The sequence below is a fragment of the Catharus ustulatus genome, chromosome 8, assembly GCF_009819885.2.
Source record: "Catharus ustulatus isolate bCatUst1 chromosome 8, bCatUst1.pri.v2, whole genome shotgun sequence".
NCBI lineage: Eukaryota > Metazoa > Chordata > Aves > Passeriformes > Turdidae > Catharus > Catharus ustulatus.
The window spans coordinates 15,831,393-15,850,563 of record NC_046228.1 but is presented as its reverse complement, the minus strand read 5'-3'; the positions used below and the strand labels follow the sequence as shown (position 1 = coordinate 15,850,563).

Below are 19,171 nucleotides of genomic sequence, written 5' to 3'. Positions count from 1 at the left end.
GTATGTACACATTCCTTTCAGGATACTGATAACCACTCAGTAAGTGCCAATCAGTTACAACTCCATGAATGCTGTGACAATGACAGGAATTACACGTATCTGTACAACAGTTGCACGAGTTTGACATGGAATGCAAGTCTGACCATGCAACTTCTGACCTCCAACGGAAGCAAAAGAAAAAGATTCATTTGTAGAGCTTCAAACTAAGCAGCATGGAGGGGAAAAAAACCTACTGATTACTTTGATCAATTAAACGAAAGCACAAAAAAAAATCCCCCCAAAAATGCACTTTTTATTAAACGTTTCAAATTAATACTTTAAACAAAACACACAAATAACCAACTCTCAAATGAAGAAACTGTGTTTATGGATAATAATGTTTTTAGAATTCATTATCTTGCTCCCAATGCCAATTTTGTCCTAGGGATGCTCTCAACTAGTCATACACACACTTCAAGAAGTGACCCCCTAGATGCTCTCCCTATTTTTCCTTTCCTTGAGAAAAAATCCCAAAATGAAACAAAAAATATATTTTTTAAAATAAAATTCTAAAATAAAGTAATAATTACAATTCAAATTTGCATGCTGAGTTTAGTGGGATCAATGCAAGCACAAAACACTGACAATGGAAATTAAGATTCTGCCCTTGAAACAGCTCTGTCACACTGTGACTATAACCATTGCATCCCTAACCACGATACTGTATCACACACTCCATTTGAGCTGCATTTTCACAGGAAACACTGCAGAAACTTCCTTTGTCCTACAATATACAAAGATATTTTCTGTTTACACAAGCTACAAACTTTGTAAGGATTTTTCCATGGAGTAATGTCATATAGGTGGCTGCATACACCCTAAAAAGCTTTATAAAATAATGTCCAGGTGTTTCCTGTAATTCAATTGCAGTTATGGTAATAAGCACATTTCTTAAAACCTAAGCAGCCTTTCAATTCCAGATGCTACCTATGTTCCAGTTCTGCCATTCTTACTCATAATTACACCTCACCACTCTATTTAAAAGCTCACATTACATGCCAGAACAACACAGACCTCAGCTATGGCCTATTCAGAGAAAAGATTTTATTAATCTTAGTTTAGCTGTTATGCTTTGCTTGCCTGCTTTTCCTGGATGTGCAATTTCTGTGAATTGTTCTCACTAATAGTATCCTGTTTCTATGAGCAGGAAAGGGCCGAGTACAGTTTGTTAGTTAACATTACTTCCTATAAGCAGGGTCCTTATTCTGTAGTAGCAGCACTAGAGCAGTCATTGCTCATGTGGATAAGCAATGGATCATGCTGATGGCTGTTAATGGACATCCTCTGCAGCGAAACATGAGCTGATAATCAGTACACCCAGATTTGCAATAGACTTCCTCCTTCCTGTTTTTACACTGCTGACCAAGGAGATGCCTCTTCCTGCTGAGCCTTTGTGCGACTTACTGATGTATGAAGCAAGAAACTGAAAAACAAGTGCAGTGCTGCCACTTTTTTCCTATAATTTTGTGTTGTAATAGCAGATAAAAAGGCAGCAAAGGAAACGGCAGCTTTGCTTGCTCTGGTACCGGCTATCGGCACGAATGAAGTGCCAAGCTTGGCCATCTGTTTCATATGCCTACATGGATACAAGTGGATGTAGCTGGAACCTGTTATTTCCTAGAATATGAAGTAGGAAACTCAAGTCTACATAGCAATATTTTTATCTTCCCTTAATATTTCCAGAGACTGTTTGTTACATAAATTGTTATCTTTTAGGGAGCAATGGATTCATCTGTAAACCAAATTGTGAGCTTCTACGTTATTTTTTTAAAAATTAGAGAGATTTATATTACACGTGTACCAGAAATAATTTGACATCTATTACAACATCTAGCTAATCTGTCAACTTTATCTAGAGCACTTGAGACATAATCTTCAAGATAAATACACACCAATTGTTTTGGAAGAAAATAAATTTCATATTTCAACAATCTCATATATGTCTCTTCACAAGACATATGAAATAGAGCAGAATATTTAATGTCAGAAATGTGTAAGTTACTTATTTCAATAAGCTTTGAATATCAACGCTACACAGATGTAAATACATAATTTCAGAAATTAAAGAACTTCCAGATAAAATACCCAGTAATTAAAAAGTTTCAAAAGCAATTTGATTAAGAATATATTCTATTCAATACAGATCAAACCAGACCATTCTGTGTCACACTCCTCTGCAAACATTATAACATGAAAGCTTGTATTTTAGAATGACTTTCTATTATTCATTTTTGTTAACTCTGTGAGCTCACACATACATAAAAATAAATTTTAAAAATCATCATGTATTAATTCACGTAAAACAACAGCCTGTGCTGCATATTCTTTGCGCATCTCCCAGGATCACTGAAGAAAATAAGACATCTAAAAAAAAAGGCTGTTTTCAATTCAGAAGCTGAACTGAAACTCAGAGTTTCTCTCAGTTAGGAGGCCATTAAGAGTGTGATGCAACTAACTCCAGTTCTCTACCTGCTTGAAAAAGAAAATATGTTTCTTTGCAGCTTCCTAAGTTTATGAAACATACCAGAACAAATACACAGTATAAAACAGTATCTACTATGTCACTTTAATGTTGAAATTAACTGAAAACAAAACTTGTAAGAAAACATTGCTTCCGTAAACAAAATGGGTAAAAATCCTCCAAAGTCACACTATGCCTATGGAAGCGTGCAAACTGTGAAAGTCCCAAAACTTAATAGTTTAAACATTTCCTTTTGAAGCTGAAATGTCTCAAAAGTATCCCCCAGGTACATATATGATAGTACATGCTTTATTAATTTTGTATTACTCTGATTCACAGGAGAATTGCAAGTTACACTCACTGCAATTTTGCAAGCAAATTACTTTCCCTGAGACACAGTGAAAATCCCACTCGCACTATTAGAACTGAACATTATTCTCATGATATAGTGAAAAAAAATAAATAAATCCCCAGTGTCCTTTAGGTCTTCTTTGTCCAATCCTATCTTTCCATTAAGGCTGATGCACCCTAAAATCTGTTTCCTTCCTTCTTAATACCTCCATCAGTGATTAAGTTCCCTACTAGTTTGCTATTACTGGCAAAGGTTGAGGTGTGGGAAGGGCTTCAGCCAGGGCCCAGGAGACATCATTAACTCCTTCCTGCACAGGACCCAGTTTGTCAGGAGTACAGATAGCTCCATAGTAAACAGGTACAAGATGAGGAAGAGAAGCATTGTTGAAAATACTTCATCAAGCTGAACCTCAAATTGAACTGTTACTGTTGTACCAAGCTCTGTGATGACAGGGATTAGGCTTGGGCATTTCAACCATCACCAGAAAATAGCCAGAAAGACTAGCCACAGCTAGATTTTACAACTAGCCACAGCAAGCCCTTAGCAAGATAAAATGCCCTGTGATTACTTGATGCTGATGCAAAGCTAGGTCTGTATTTTTGAATGAGTTAGTATTTAATAGTTTACTACAACCCATGAAAATAGTTTCCTATTTGCAAATCCTTTTCTGGTATTATCTTAAAAGCATTATTTAAGACATATGACTCCTCTTCAATTTGAATGAGCTCATTTTAGTAGTATAATACATAAAATGCAACATAACAAAACTTGCAAATACACCAGCACTTACCAGTCAAAACCAGGCTTCTATGTAACTGAATTATGCTAAGGTTCCTTAGGTAGGTATCAATAGTTCAGCCACACACAAAGCAAGCTGGAGCACAGGCTATGCTGCTGGCTTTCCAAAAAACTCTGCAAGGAAGTAAGCACCCGTGTGACTGGCATTTGTGAAGGATGTAAAATTATGCACTTCCTATGCACATGGTAGGTCCAAAATCTGGGTCACCAGATGCTGAATAAAATCAGCTTGAGGAACAAGTCAATGAAGAGATGACAAGAGTAAGAACTGGCTTTTCTGAATGTCATTGATGTAAGAGTGCACAAGCATAGGCTGTTCTTATGAAGAGAAGGCTGAATTTAAATGAGACAATGACACAAACTGCATGAAACATCTATTAAGTATACCACTCTGATGATGATGTATCAGATGATTCCCCTATTTTAAAAGCTTTAATGTGTTTTGAAGTTTGTTTCCTAAACACTGGGACAATTTCAAGCTCTTTGGTAATGCTTGTGAAATTGGAGAGAGCTATTTCAGAACAATTCACACAGGTTACTAGCTAGGTTAAAGCTTCACTTGACAGTTGCTCATTTGGAAATCACTGCAAGAACTGAGTCAGAAGCTGATGCATGAACAGTTAAAAGATCAAGATAACCTGATCTGCAGACACGTATTTCATGAAAAACTTAATCAGCATTGAACTTAAAGATTTTTTCACAACAAAAAAATGCAGTGCAGATATGATTACCTGCAAATGGTTTCAGGCTTTATAAAAACTTGAGAAGTAATATATTGAAACTTGCAGCAATGTAAGTGATTCCTTCTAAAACACTTTTGCTACCAATGGCAAATATGACCAGGCTACAGAAAAATCAGTACTTCAGTTCTGCTGCTGAATGCCAGATTAATCAGTCTACAGAATACACTCTTCATATGCCCTTTTGACTCTATATAATGGACTAGCAATAAAAAAAAATTGCTCCTTCATGGCAATATACATCACATATACAGCTGCTTTATCTGACTGTTGTCTTTCAACTTAAATACCTGGAATACCATCTAATCCTGCACCAAGTAACAAAATATGCAAGTGACACTAAAGGCAATCCTCTATTTTTTTAGGATATGCTGGTTCACAGCAAGTAGGTCATTCTCCTTACTCCATAACAACCCAGTCATAAAACAAAAGTTAGCTGTTATAGTAAAGATTAACTGATATATAAACATATGTGCTGGTTTGGGTTGGGGTAGAGTTAATTTTCTTCACAGTGGCTGGTATGGGGCTGTGTTTTGGATTTGTGCTGCACACAGGGCTGATAATACAGAGATGTTGTTGTCACTGCTGAGCAGGGCTCACACAGAGCCAAGGCCTTTCCGTGCTGCCACGCTGCTGAGGAGGCTGGGGGGAGACACAGCCAGGACAGGTGACCCCAACTGACCAAAGGGATTTTCCACAGCAGAGGGCATCCTGCTCAGTACATGAAGTGGGGGAACAAGGAGGAAGGGGGGAACATTGGGAGTGATGACATTTTGCCACAACAAGCCCCTGCAGTGCTACAGGCTGGAGATAGACAGGCTGGACAGTGCCCAGGCAGAAAGGGACCCAGGGGTATTGGTCAACAGCAGGTTGGACATGAGCCTGCAGTGTGCCTTGGTGGCCAAGAAGGCCAATGGAACAGTGTGGCCAGCAGGAGCAGGGAGGTCATTCTTCCCCTGTACTTGGTACTGGTGAGGTCACACCTTGAGTGTTGTGGCCAGTTCTGGGCCCTCAGTTTAGGAAGGACATGAAGATACTTGAGTGCGTCCAGAGGAAGTAGCAAGGCTGGGGAGGGGCTTGGAACACAAACCCTGTGAGGAACAGCTGAGGCAGCTGGGGCTGTTCAGCCTGGAGAAAAGGAGACTCAGGGTGACCTTATCACTCTCTACAGTTCCCTGAAAGGCGGTTGTAGTCAGGTGGGGGTTGGTCTCTTCTCCCAGGTAACAACTGACATAAGAAGAGGACACAGCCTTAAGCTGTGCCAAGGGAAGTTTAGGTTAGAGATTAGGAAAAAATTCTTCACTGAAAGAGTGACTGGGCTCTGGAATCGTCTGTCCGGCGAGGTGGTAGAGTCACTGTCCCTGGATGTGTTTCAAAAGAAGACTGGATGTGGCACTCAATGCCATGGTTTATTTAGTTCATGAGGAGGTATTAGGTCACAGGTCGGACTCAATGATCTCAAAGGTCTTTTCCAACCTACTTCATTCTGTGATTCTGTGCTCCAAAGTAACCACTATGTGCAATGGGGTCCTGCTGTCCTGGACAAGGCTGAACACCCATGGGATGCAGTGAATGCATTCCTTGCTTTGCTTGTGTGTGTAGCCTTTGCTTCTCTTATTAAACTGTTTTTATCCTAACCCACAAGTTTTGCAGCTTCTACCCTTCTGAGTCTCTCCCCCATGCTGCATGTGGGGGAGTGAATGAGCAGCTAGGTGGGCTTGGCTGCTGGCTGAGGCTAAACCACAGCCAATATACATGAGAGTACAGTCCTGATCCAAAAGAGATCACAGCTATCACACAAGGAATTTCCAGTTCTTTGGGGCTCCTTTGTAACTTCTCTTTGAAAGGGAACCAAGAACAAAACACATTAACTTGAACACTGAGAAGGGCTTGAAAACTGACCACTAGTAAAGATACGATCTACCGATTTTCAAACCAATAGCTTACAATTCTGTAAAACATTATCATATTATATTTAATAAAAATATATGATCAAACCATTAAAATTCTAAAGCACTGGCTGATGATCTCAGAGTACTCTTACATCTGCTCTTTATTTGAAACAAGACTAAGCTATAGACAAAAATGCCAATTGCTGGCTCATGCTCCAAAACCAAAATAATGAAAACACAGAAAAATTACTTTAGACAATTGTACCAGACAAGTAAGACCACAGGAGAAAAATGAAGGCAACCACATTTTGTTATTGGATAACCACATTACAAATCCCAATAGACCACAGGCAGAAAAAGTATTTCCCTGCCTGCAATTCTGTAAATGCTATAAAATCTTCCCACACTTTAAGATTTCATTCATACTGCCTATGCTACTGCTTACTAACTGCTGTGTTGAAGACCCACAATCACAAACCTAAATCATGTCTGCTGGAAACTGCAATGTACACTTTCTGTAAAACTGAAGTTACATAACATTTAAGCACCTTGCTCATTTTGCTTTAGAAAGGCCAAGAATATCTCCAAAATACAAATTACAGACCCAAGTCCAGGCAAAGCACCTGCAGTTGCAATGTGTACCATAACACAGTAAAAGCAGCAGAATTAGACTCTCACTCCATATCTCTAATTTCGAATTTTCTTAGAGACATTGATCAGTAAAGGACAAAACAGTCTTGCTTAGTTTTTGTAACGATGTCCTACCAAAGTGCAGCTTTTACCTTTGGTTTTTCTGCAACTCAAGGACAGAAGTCCAGAATGAACACCTATCAATTGGTTCTAACACTTTAGCCAAACTCATTTATGACGTCTGACCTCCAAACTCTGTTTAAACTAAATGAGAAAAATGCAGCACCATACAGAAATTATTTTGCTTTGAGTCTCAGCTCAGTGCTGCTTTTTACCAGTGCAATGCAGTCCTAGATCAGTGGAAGGTGACTGCAGCATACTGCAGCATCAGACAGAAATGCACCAACTGCTTGTGGGTGTGATTGCTGCAGCCAGAGACAACAGGACAGCAAAATGTTTTCACAGGAAGCTCTCTAAGAACTCAGCAAAGAAGTTTCATGTATAACTTAGAGCAACCTAGAAGAGGCTCTAACATCTACCAGCCAATAGCTTGGCGATGACATTTCAAGAAGAGAGAATCTGATTAAAAGCATTATTACACTGACTTTTGAGGAGCACTTTCCAAGCTGTGATGGTGGGTTAAAGCTACAGAGTACATTCCACTTACAGAAACATCTGTAGACATAGCACCTCCTTATCAACTTCACCTTAGCAACAAAATTTCCATTATCAAATCCCCCACAGTTTTTATATTTAATTTTACTTTTGTATTTTTGTTCAGTCAACGGACTGTGGGCATGGAGGTACTCCCCCGACAGGCTGCGTATGGGAAACACAGAACACTGCAGACTTAGTGACGCAAAGCTCGCAAGATAAAGTGTTTCGAGAAAGTCTACCATATGCTTATGAAATATATTGCCAAGCTAGAGTTTAAGAGTTAATTCATTTATCTTTTAAAATAGCTTTGAAATACTATACATTACTACAGACTCAAAGAGACTCATAGCTATAGTAGACAGGCCACTGGCAGAACAACTTCTCCTCTGTCAAGTTCCACTTTGACCTTTTTCAACTAACCATAAACCAAACATCAAATAAGGTCAATTATTTTCCTCTGAAGAGAATCTGTTTTACTAGCTATCACAGCATGTCCAACTGACGATTCAAGAAGTGTTAAGACATAGCTTTAAGTGAGGGCCTTAATTTTTTTGTTATTAACTTTCTGATTTTTCTGCTGTTGTTGAGAGGATTATGGGAAGGAACTGCCTTTATTTTTGTCTTTCCTTTCTAAAGATTAAAAATGTGATAGTTCTGAGAGAAGCTCAAAAGTATGTATGCAACAGGAATTATACAATATTAACATGTTATATACAAAGGTGAGAGTGATGAGCCTTTAACAAGTTTTGTCATTAATCTCATTCTGTTAGCCATTAAAGCCAAAAATATGCTGATAAAAGCTTCACAGAGTCTGATTTTAAAAAAATAATCCTGGCTTGCTATATACAGAGTCTGCCTATTTAATGAAAGGCATGTTGGCTTAGGTCTCATTTGTAATGATTCAGCATGCGTTTCTGAATTTAGAGATGCAAGTAAAATAGCAGCAAATTTATAGCAATAAATTCATCCAGTTAAAATCTAAAAGGAAAATTAATTTAATCCAATACAATCTCTTCATTTTGTGAGATGCAGAGCAGTCTAAAGCAGTACTCTAAGCAGCAGATAACCCAAACTGCACTAGTTGTATGTTGATTCTTCCTAAACAGGATCTGCATTTCACATTCCTCTTTATGGGTAGATCTCAGCAGTAGAAAATCACCTGCATGATCAGTCTGTATGCTGTTCTTTTCCTGTAAATTATAACAAAACTATTATATATCATTAAATGCTATTATTTTTTATATCGTAAGAACAAGTGCTGCCACTCTGGTAGCAGGGTAGGAAACTACACGCTGGCAGGGACAGCTATACCCAACCAGCAAGAAAACAATGAAGAAAAACAGGAGGAAAAATGTATTTCGGGCACACAAGGAAAAAAAAAGTACACACTTCCTTTGTGAAGCATGGATGCACTAGGAAGACATTAAAATCTTGATATTAACAATTAAGGATAAGTCAGATCTTGCATATCTGACAATCTTCAGCATTTAATATTACCTCATGCTACTTATCCAAACCACTCACCTCAAGTCCCTTCTTTTGTTCTATTTAAGTAGGTGTGTTGGTACTTTACTTCATGTGGCAACGCTATAAATATTCTCCCAGCATTACAAATCGGAGATTACAAAAATATTCCACTTCACATAATGAAATTAATGTAATCTCAGTCATTATGCAAGACAACTGGCTTCAATAGCTTTTGTGACTGGAAATCAATGGATCATTTCATGTTGTAGCCTTATGCAACTGCACATAGAATTACTCAACTCATTTCTTTGATTCATATTGTTTAGCAAGTAAAACCTAGATCTCATGCAGAAAATAATGCTCCATTTTACATTCATGCTTCTTTCATTGAAATAGATCTTGCAGTTTGATGTGGGACTTCAGACTTTTCAGTTTCACAATTGTAATTTGTGAATTGCAATTCACAAGTTATAACACAGAGCTGAGCAGACAGCTCAAGTTTTGATCTTAAACACTGCTGTTCTTATGGAGTAGAAGTATATTTCTGTGGTGCTTGGTGGACTTCTTTCAAAACACTCAGCCGGGTGTAACCACTCTTTCACCTCAGGTTTTTTTATTTGTAATTAAATACTAGAGGTTAAATCAGACCAACATGCACTTTTTCCCTAAAATCATCAAAGTCAGCAATGCAAAATTCCCTTACTGGAAAGTCAGTGATAGGACAGGAACATGTAGGAAAAAAAAAAGAAATTAAGTTTTAGTATTTAAAAAAACATCAGCACATTTTAAAATGCTTAATATGAATAAGAGATTTCTACAGTCCCTTCCTCATCCACACCTGTGGATGCCTTCTTCTGCTGTGTAGCTAAATACTCAGTTTGTCCCTTGTACAGGTTACTCTGATATAAGCTCTATATTGAAGATGGTGGAGAAACTGCAATTAATATTTTGTTGTGGTTTTTTTGCAGGCACCAGCTTCAACCTGCCTGGGCTTGTTAAGTGAAACATGGTGAAACTGCCTCCAGGGACAGCTCAAGTCTGAAAGCACTCCAGCTACTTTCTGTCAGCCTAAGCCCACAGACTCTTACAGGTGAGGCTCCTTGTGATGCTCAGCTTCAGCATCTCCACACTGTATTCCCAACAGCAGCTGTGTTTAAGGAGCATAAGGGGAGATCAGAGCACAGTTTGCTCCAAGCTGACCTCCAAGACCAGGCTGAGCCAGCAAGTAGCTCCCGTGTGATGTCTAGACGAATCCCCCACACTCCCCACGGGGGCTCTCAGAGGACTGATTAGCCCCAGCCTCACATAAATGCCCAGACTGCCACCTCCAACACAGCTTTGGAGGGTCCACTGCAGACACACGCAGCCAACCTCAAAATCAACTGCCGTGATGTGCAAAATGATCCATTTGGCATACAACAGAAACTCTTCTTTCACCAGTTCTCAGGACTGCGTTGCTCACTCATGCATGTATCCTTTTCCAGCCATGTCCACACTCTCCAGCAGGCACCATTCCCACTGCAGGAACAGCCAGCAGCACCATGCTCACTGCTTTGCAGCACGCTACCACACAAACTGCCTTTTCCAGTTTTCTGCACACAGGCTCGCTGTATCTTCTCAAAGAGATAACATTCAAATCCACAGTTCTCTCTCCCCCGTCTGGCTGGTGCCTATGCTTTTTTACTTCTTTCAGACATCTTTAATCGGGGAAGCACCAGCAAAGCTCTATGATGAAGATCCCCTTTCCTGTGTTTCCCCTACAACCCAACTCACTCTCCACAGGCCCTGCCTTTATCTCCCCAGCTCTAAGTGTAAGGCACTTCCACATTCGCCGCGAACAAGAAAGGTTATACAAAACCTTGTCTTCAACTGCAGGTCAAGCCATTTGGCAGTATGTGGAATCGGAGGAAAACGACAGCAAACCAAACCATTGAAGTCATGGCACACCAGAAATGCTCTGAACACTGTCACATTTCCAAGGAAACTGGCCAGGGGGGTAGGTTTCAGACCGCATCCTTTAGAGGTAGCATAGTGGGGCACTGCAACACCCACCCATGATACAGTTTCGGCCCCGTTCTCAGCACAGAACCGGGGGTGCCGGCACAGCCAGGGGGCTGATTCGTGTCCAAGCAAAGGCCGGCACTGGGCCACCCGCGCCGGGCCCAGGGCCGCCCCGGCCCGAGGCCGCACTCCAGCCGCGCCGGAGCCGCGCCGTGCCCGGCTGCTTCCCCGGGACACAATGCCAGAGAGCGGCCAGCCGAGAGCAGGGCCACGGCCGCCGTCTCCGCTCGGCCTCCGTTCCCTGCCAGCGTCCCGGCACGGCGTGACAGCCCCGTTCCCTGCCCGCGTCGCACGGCCCCTTCCCTGCGCCCCGCAGCGCCCGGCGCGGGGGGCGGCGGCCGGGCCCCGCGGAGCGGCACCGGGGGCTGCGCGTCCCCTCCGCGCCCGGCGCGGCCGCTCTCGCCGGCGGCGCTGCGGGCGGCCCCTGGGGAGCAGCTGTCAGAGAGCGCGGCCGGGCCGCGCCGCGGCTCCCCGGGCCGGCGAGCGGGCAGGGCCGGGGAGCTTCGGCCGCTGGCGGCGCCGCGGCCCCCACGCCTCGCACCTCAGGGTGGGTCCCACGCAGGCCGTGTCGGTGCTCTCGATCTCCTGCAGGATCCGATCATGCTCGGGGAGACTCTCCGCCATCTTGGATGGGAGGGACCCGCCGGCCGCGCCGCTGCGGGAGGCGCCGAGGGAGGAGCGGCGGCGGAGCCAGGCGGAGAGCACGGGAGCCGCCGGGGAGGCTTTCCCGGTGCTCGCGGGGCGGCGGGGTGGCGAGGAGGAGGAGGGAGGAGCAGGGACAGGTGCAGGTGAGGGTGCGCAGGTCGTGCCGGGCCGCGCTCCTCGGGTTCCCACCAGCTCGGCGGTACTCCGCTGCCCCTGTCAGGGTCAGGGCCAGGCCGGGGAGCCCAGCAAAGCCCCTCTGTCCCCATGGCACCTCCGCGCACTGGTGCCCGGCAGAGACCGCGGGCAGCTGCGTGTGCCCGGCGCCAGCCGCTGCCGCCCGCTCAGCGCGCTGTGACAAACGAGGGACGCACCAACCGCGGCCCGTGCCCTGTCCCGGCCGGAGCGGCTGCACGCCGCGCTGCACACACACCTCGAGGGCTTGTAGGGTTCAACACCGCCTTTTTCACTGAGCTAGTTCTGGTTTGTTTCGTGGTATGGTCTTGTTTTATTTATTATTATTATGTTTGTTTTGATTCGACCGCTGCCGCACACGCGGGCCGTGCCCGTCCCGGCAGGGAGGCACCGACCCCTGAGGCGGAGGCTCTGCGGGGGTTTCTGCATTCAGGTTATGTCACTGACTTCGTTCCTCCCATCCTTTACATGATAGAAGCTCGAGTGTCCGGGTAAAAATAGAACAAACCCAAGCCAACACAAAAAATGTGCACCTTTACGTGCAGTGGCTTGCTGGGTTTCACTATAAACTGCCATCATGTTTCCTACTGCTTTGTACAGCAAAGCTTCGTGTGCCGATGAAGGAGGAATAACCTATATTCTATTTAAATTTTACACTTTGTGTCCTGTGGTGAGGGATTAACTGATCCTTGGGTTTTGCATGCTCAGGAGACAGGATGCACCTGCTTTCTGGGCAAAGTTGTCTGCACACGAGTGGGAAGCTCGTCTAAAGAAATAGGCCAGATATGTAAAACTTCAGGGTGATGTATAGCTACTTTTTCCAGTAAGGAACTGTCAGCATTTGACAAATGTGAATGCATCGAGGTCTACAATTGCATTTGGCATCCTTCCAGTTACTGTTATCAAGCTCATCATCTGTCCTGCCCTGGTGCAACTACACCTGTACATGAGTTAATAAATAGCACTGAAGACAGTGCACATCTTGTGTATGCTGTGTCTTTCTCATTTTCAGTGTTGATTCAGATGAATTTATTGATGGCACCTACTAAATCAACAAGGACTATTCTGAATGTAGACAAGTGCTTGCAAAGTGCATGATTATAAGAAAAAAAAAAAAAAAGAAAAATCATACCACTTGTAGTATTTCCTTGAAGAAATCTCTCAAATGCAGTAACAATCTTCCCACATTCCTTTTTTTCCCCTCATCACCAAAATACTGAAGTTATAGATTGATACATTTACATTTTTCAGGGTAAATTTAATTTTCTTTTTTTAGCATGACCAGTACTGCAACCTGATGCCTACAGTGCCAGGCAGGTTATTTTTAAAACTCTTCTACAAATACTGACAATACACCTAGACAAATTACATTGCAATCTTATATGTATTACTTTTTTTTTTTAAGGACAACTATGCAGAGGCATTTTTTCAGTTGTACTTTTACCATTAAACAGTTTCCATAAGCTGCAAATGAAAAAAAAAGACCCAACTTCAGATATTTAGAAATATCAACAGTAAAACCTTAAGTTAGTTGTGTCTTTGGTGATTAAAATAAAAGTTGCGTTTATTAAAAATTTAAGAGTAAGAAGCAGTTAATTCTTTTAAAATGTAGATGTTAACTTTAAACTAAAAACACTACTACACAAAAGAGAAAATTTCCCCTTGTTTCCATTTTTAAGAGCACTTGCTACAGCCAGCCATCAGAAACAGATCACTTTATCCTGGTGAAAAGGAAGAGCAGAGTAGGTGACCTTGGTTTGTATTTTTTCACTTAGGGCCAATCGCATTGAAATTAAACTCAGCTTTCCTGTAGGCTTCAGGGTCAAGAAAACAAAGTTTCTAATATATTGTGCTGACTGAAAGACCAGCAATAAAATGGAACACATCCATCATGAAGAGCATAATACTATTAAAAAGAAGCATACCTTAGGGTGGTTCCAAGAGGCAGCTCAAAGGACTGGATCTCAGCAAGGGCATTTTCATATATCTGATCTTTATTTTCTTCTAGATACAATTCTGAGAGATTTGACTTGCTTTTCCTTGCCATAGAATAGCATAAAACTAGTCTAAATTCAGGAGAAGACTTTTATTCTGATTAGTATAGTTGACTAAGTGACTCTGTAGTCAGCAAAACCAGGCATAGAGAAAAAGATCCTGTGCTAACCTCGTGACTCCTGAGGACTTTGTGTCCAAGAATGGTGCACAGCTGCTCTTTTCCTGTCTGCTGCTAACATTTGCCTCGTATGCAGTACCCAGGCCTGCACAGTCTTTTCTCTGTGTGTCCAGTATGTATTTGTCTTAACAACAAATTTCCTGACAAAATGATAGTTTTACATCCTTGAAATAAATATTAAACCTGAAATTTCATCATTGTGAAAACATAACTTTAAAGGAATTTCAGATACTAGACATCAATGCTTAATTTCTCTGTTAAGTTTTATGGGGTTAGAATTTTATTTTTTTTTAATTCTATTTTCCTTTTGCTGTATAAAAAGCTTGCACACAAGGACTTAGCTGGATTTATGAAAAAGGTTTATGGATCTTCTAAAGCAGATTAGAAAAGCAGAGAAACATTTATGTTCCCATAATTTTCAGCATTAGTAGTTGCCACTTATAATAACAAATTGCAAAAAAATGCTCTATGATAACTGTGTGAGCAAAAAAACCCCTGTTACTGATTTATTACCTGCATGGGAAAAAATGGATAAACAAATGTTGAGAGCAGTGCTGCTGTCATGTAATTTTCATGATGTTGGCAAAGAAAACACTTTGCACAACTGCCATTAATTTCAGGCAGTTATTTCAAACATGAGGCTGGAGTTCTAGATCTTTAAGTTTAAACAACTTTTTAGAAGCCTAATTCAATATCATTCAGATAATCAATATATTTTGTTTTTTAAAACATTTCAAGGGATTTAATCAAAATTTGGCTCCTACTCTCAGTACTGTTCCTGACAAAATTGGTGAATCCGGACACTCATGGTGCAGTCAACAGTTCAATGCAGGGAAACAGAGATTACTCATTTTCGAGCAGGGTGATAAATAGCTTATTCACTTCTCTGTGCCCAGGGGGAACTCTGAGGAGATGAGCTCACATCAGTAGCAGTGGGAAAGAACACTGAAGGCTGCAGTGAGTTAAGGCTACATAAAAATCTGCAATGTGTTTCCTTGAACAAGCTGCTATAATCACCAGTTTATTTTTGAACCAAAATTAAGCAATTGCTCTGTTAGCATTACTATGCAATACGTTTCCTGCTTTCATGCTCTACATGGAGTTGAGAGTAATTTTTACACTTTTCACCAGAAATGGGAGCCTGTGATTGACCCATTCAGCCACTGGATGTCACACAAATGCAGATGAAAGGATGGATATTGAAACTACTCATTCTAATCTTAACAGTCACCGGATTGAGTATTAATTTAACAATTATGAGGTGACACTGTGAAAGTAAACTCCAAATATTATAACAAGCTTAAGCTTATTTGAGTGATAGAAGAAAGTACATCTGCTGCACTGTGGAAGAGGAGAGTAAATGGCTCAGACATCTACACCCAGGCATCACACACTGTGGCTGGCAATAAAAATAGAATGCAGTGATGGAAGCATGACAATTTTTACAAAATGCTTTTATTAATATATTTATGTGATTTTAAATTAGTTTTATTCTTACAGAGGTTTTGGGTAAAATTTCTTCCTCCTTTCCCAAAAATTCAAACAGTATCTTGCTTTAGGAAATCAACTAACCAAATAAACAGGACTCTGAATCTGTTGTGCAAATGTTCTTGTTGGTATCACAGCTGCCTGGAAGTAAAGATGGTTGATAACAAAGCAAAACAATCTAAAAAGAAGCAAACAAATACAAGGTGAATGACCAAGAAATAGGGAGATGTTGCAGTCTCTTGTTGTGGCAGTGGGTGTTGAAGTACCTTGTTTCTCTGGACAGGATCAGACCAAATTGCACCAGACCTGGCTGCTCAGCTCTCCAGAGTGTTTTACACTGCGACTGAACCTGTCTGAGACCATGACATCCAGAGAAGGATCCAAGGTTCAGTGGTGGATCTGTGTCTGACCTCAGCTCCGTGGGCAGGAGTACATCAACACCTGCCAAAAGCCCTTTCTGCTGCAGATGACCCTGCTTCTACCCTGTGCTGTCTGTGCAACCTGTGCTCTCCCTCCCCACTTCTGTCATCTGCTCCTCCCCACCATAATTCCAGTACTCATCAGATGTGCCCAACATCTACATCTTTCAGTCATACAGGAGCTTTTCCTTTTTCCAGCTGAGCTCAGGGCCACTCTCAGAAAGCTTTAGGGAACTGTCTTGTTCAAGGAAATAAAGTATTTTTGTAAAAAGACAAAGGGACAAATTCAGTATAGGCACTTGACATCGGCTTCTGGGAGAACAGTGTATCTTTTCTTCACAACTATACATAACATACTTGGAGGGTGCAACTAAATAGTTTGTCATCAAAAATAATGTAAGTGCGTTTTTTTAATTTATAGTACTCTCCATGCAGAAAAGGACGTTAGACGTCAGTTACAGTAGACGTTATCATTTCTGAGGTATCATACTTGTACTAGTTAAGATTTAACCAGGTCAAGAAGCCTGAGAAGGTATTAATCTTCTAGAAGTTCCTGGCAGAAAATGAGAAGATAGTTTCTGAACTGGTTAAACTCACACTATTTCTGTGAAGGAAGTATTTAATTATCTGAACAGGTAGAAACCTCTGGCCCTGTTAGCTATAAAGAGAGCTGTTGCTGTCTTACCAATCATCCTGAGATTTTCCTTTGAAAAAACTATCCAAAGCACCTATTTCTTGCTGAAGGTGCAAAAACAATTCATAGCTCAGAAGAGAGCAAGAGGGGAGTTTGAGGCAAATTATCAACAATATTGTGAAACAGGATGCAGAGGCTTATCTAAAGCAAAACCACTTTCACCATGTCCTTTCTCCCCTTCCTCCCCTAATTCCTGCTCTTCCCCAACCCTAGTGGGATACCAGAGGGCCAAGAGCTGCTGGTTTAAATCTTGCCTGCTTGTGTTGATACTTTAAAAATACATTTTACCCACATGACCATTACAAGAATGTGCTATATAATAGGGTCCTTACAGGGTATGCAATTCCAGGGTAGATTACTTCCTTTTTTTAAAATTGCCAATGCATGATTAGCATCTTTGAGTCTGTTTAATTTTCTTTCCCAGTTGGATTGGAATCCATTTTGAATGAATCATGGAAAAGAGAGAAGGGGGAAAATGTCCAGCCTCAAATGGAATTACTATAGATAATTTTCACATGCAATGCCATCCATAACAAATTACTTCATTGGTCATTGCCCAGATATCTCCTGTTTACATCCCTCCACAAGGACAACAATGCCATTAGTCATTTCTCTGGCATCTCCTGCTCTGCTGCTGCCTTCTTTCCTGGGCTCATCCCCAAACTGGACCCTTGCAAACCAGCTCATTCTCCCTAAAAACTGAACTGGCTGCTCCCATTCCCCTTGTGCCTGTTTTTCTGATAGCCAGATTCATTTCTGCCTCTTAGATGAAACATGGTAGCAACAGCCCTATCGAATGATTCTTGAAGAAAACAGGCAGAAGGGAGATGATGGAATTACCATTGCCATTTTTTGCCTTTTTACGTAATATATGACCAGTACATTCATTAGGTATCAGCAGGGAAATTACCTTTTTTTTTAATTTCAAAGCATTTAAGTGAATTATGTTCTCTGAATAGTAGTCAAAATCAAATTCATTGGTTTTTTGGTTTAGTTACACCAGATTTAAGAATTGGACAGTGTATATATCCACGTTCACCAAATACTGAATGAACAATGTTCTATTTCACATGGGGGTTTTTTTGTGGTAAATTGTCAGAACAGCACGCGTCTCTCCCACAAGGAAGGCAGTGCATCACTAACTGCTTTTGACATTTCACTGACATCTTATAAGTGCCTAAATATATCTGGAGATCCTCATCTCATGCTGATGTTATCTTTGTAAGAGTCAATAAAGGCATCAAAACTGCTGGTTGAACAGAGGCACTTCTGTCTGGCTGCAGTGGGAAGGAGAGGAGAGTCACTGTCATTACATGTGTGTTTATATAATGCTTGGTGCCATTGAAAACAAGTACTATTTCATTTTCATTGCAACATACAAACCATATGTTTTAGCATAGCATTTGAATGATGCTACAAAGTAGTATCTTTATCATTCTACAGAATAAAACACACAAGCACAAAAAAATTTCTCTCTGCTTACCTTAGGGAAAAGGCATTGACTAAAACTGAGTCAAGGACATGTCCTGGGGGCCTAAGGGCTTTGCTTCTTTATAGGCAGCGAGGAGCTCTATTACAGATATTGTAATTGTAAAAGGACATTACTTTCCTTACGGTTCAGGAGGGCTTTTTTTTTTTCTCTACATTTTTACGAGCATCCAGTCTTAGACAGCCACAGCAATTATATTCCTTATGTAACCCAGGAGAACTTTCCTGAGAAAAACAGCCCCTCTTCTAGTTTGGGGTATGAATGAGTCAGAAAGTAAAACTACTTTTGGGCTTGGGATGAGTGCATGATGGACATGTGACTGGTGATGGCCAAGTGATCCCAGCTTGAGGAGTTGCTGTGTCAGCTGAGCCCCAGTGAGTGACAGACATGGTGCCCACTGTGAGTCTATTCTCACTTAAAACTTAAATGCTTTAACTGAAACTACTACAAACAGAAGTACTACTTAGAAGTGTGAGCATTTTTATCATGGCCTTTATTCTTTTAATACTTCAGGAAGAAAAAAAAAAAACTTGTCTGAATATAGGCTTGAATCACTTTAGCTAGTAATTAATTAAACTAAGTATCTCCATAGGCATTTTCAGTCTTTCAGGTTCTTAGTTTAGTTAGAACTCCACCTAATTGGTTTAAGTGAAATAACTCTGCCTTAGAAAGGAATACTATCAGTTTTTTGCACCAGTTCTGTGCAGGTCATGCTTATGCTTCTGCTATATTCTCCACTCATGCTTCCCTTAAGTTTGTAAGAGGGAACAGTTAACATTAGGTTACCACAGCATGGTGGCTGGTATTTAATTGTCCTTCTAGTCAGATCTGGCCAGAGGAAATTTTCAGTATTCATTTTGCTGAAGAGCCCATGCCTATTCAGTAGTGTTAACAGCAATCAGGAAATTTAAAGGAAGTACCTTGACTATCTGCTGCTTAGATAACTGGGTCTTAATTACTATGAAAGAAAAAGA

At 41.2% G+C, this 19,171-nt stretch overlaps 1 protein-coding gene across 2 annotated transcripts in view; it reads right to left on the bottom strand.

The window, feature by feature from the left end:
• EXOC6 (exocyst complex component 6) overlaps positions 1–11,766 on the bottom strand; it is an 87,589-nt gene extending 75,823 nt beyond the window's left edge. Inside the window, exon 1 of one of the 2 annotated variants that reach the window (XM_033065865.2) lies at positions 11,639–11,766. In XM_033065865.2, the coding sequence (XP_032921756.1) occupies positions 11,639–11,721 (83 nt within the window). In that variant the 5' untranslated portion in view covers positions 11,722–11,766. The remainder of the gene's footprint in view (positions 1–11,638) is intronic. The other variant, XM_033065866.2, reaches the window with a different exon arrangement.
• Between the last annotated feature and the right edge of the window lie 7,405 nt (positions 11,767–19,171).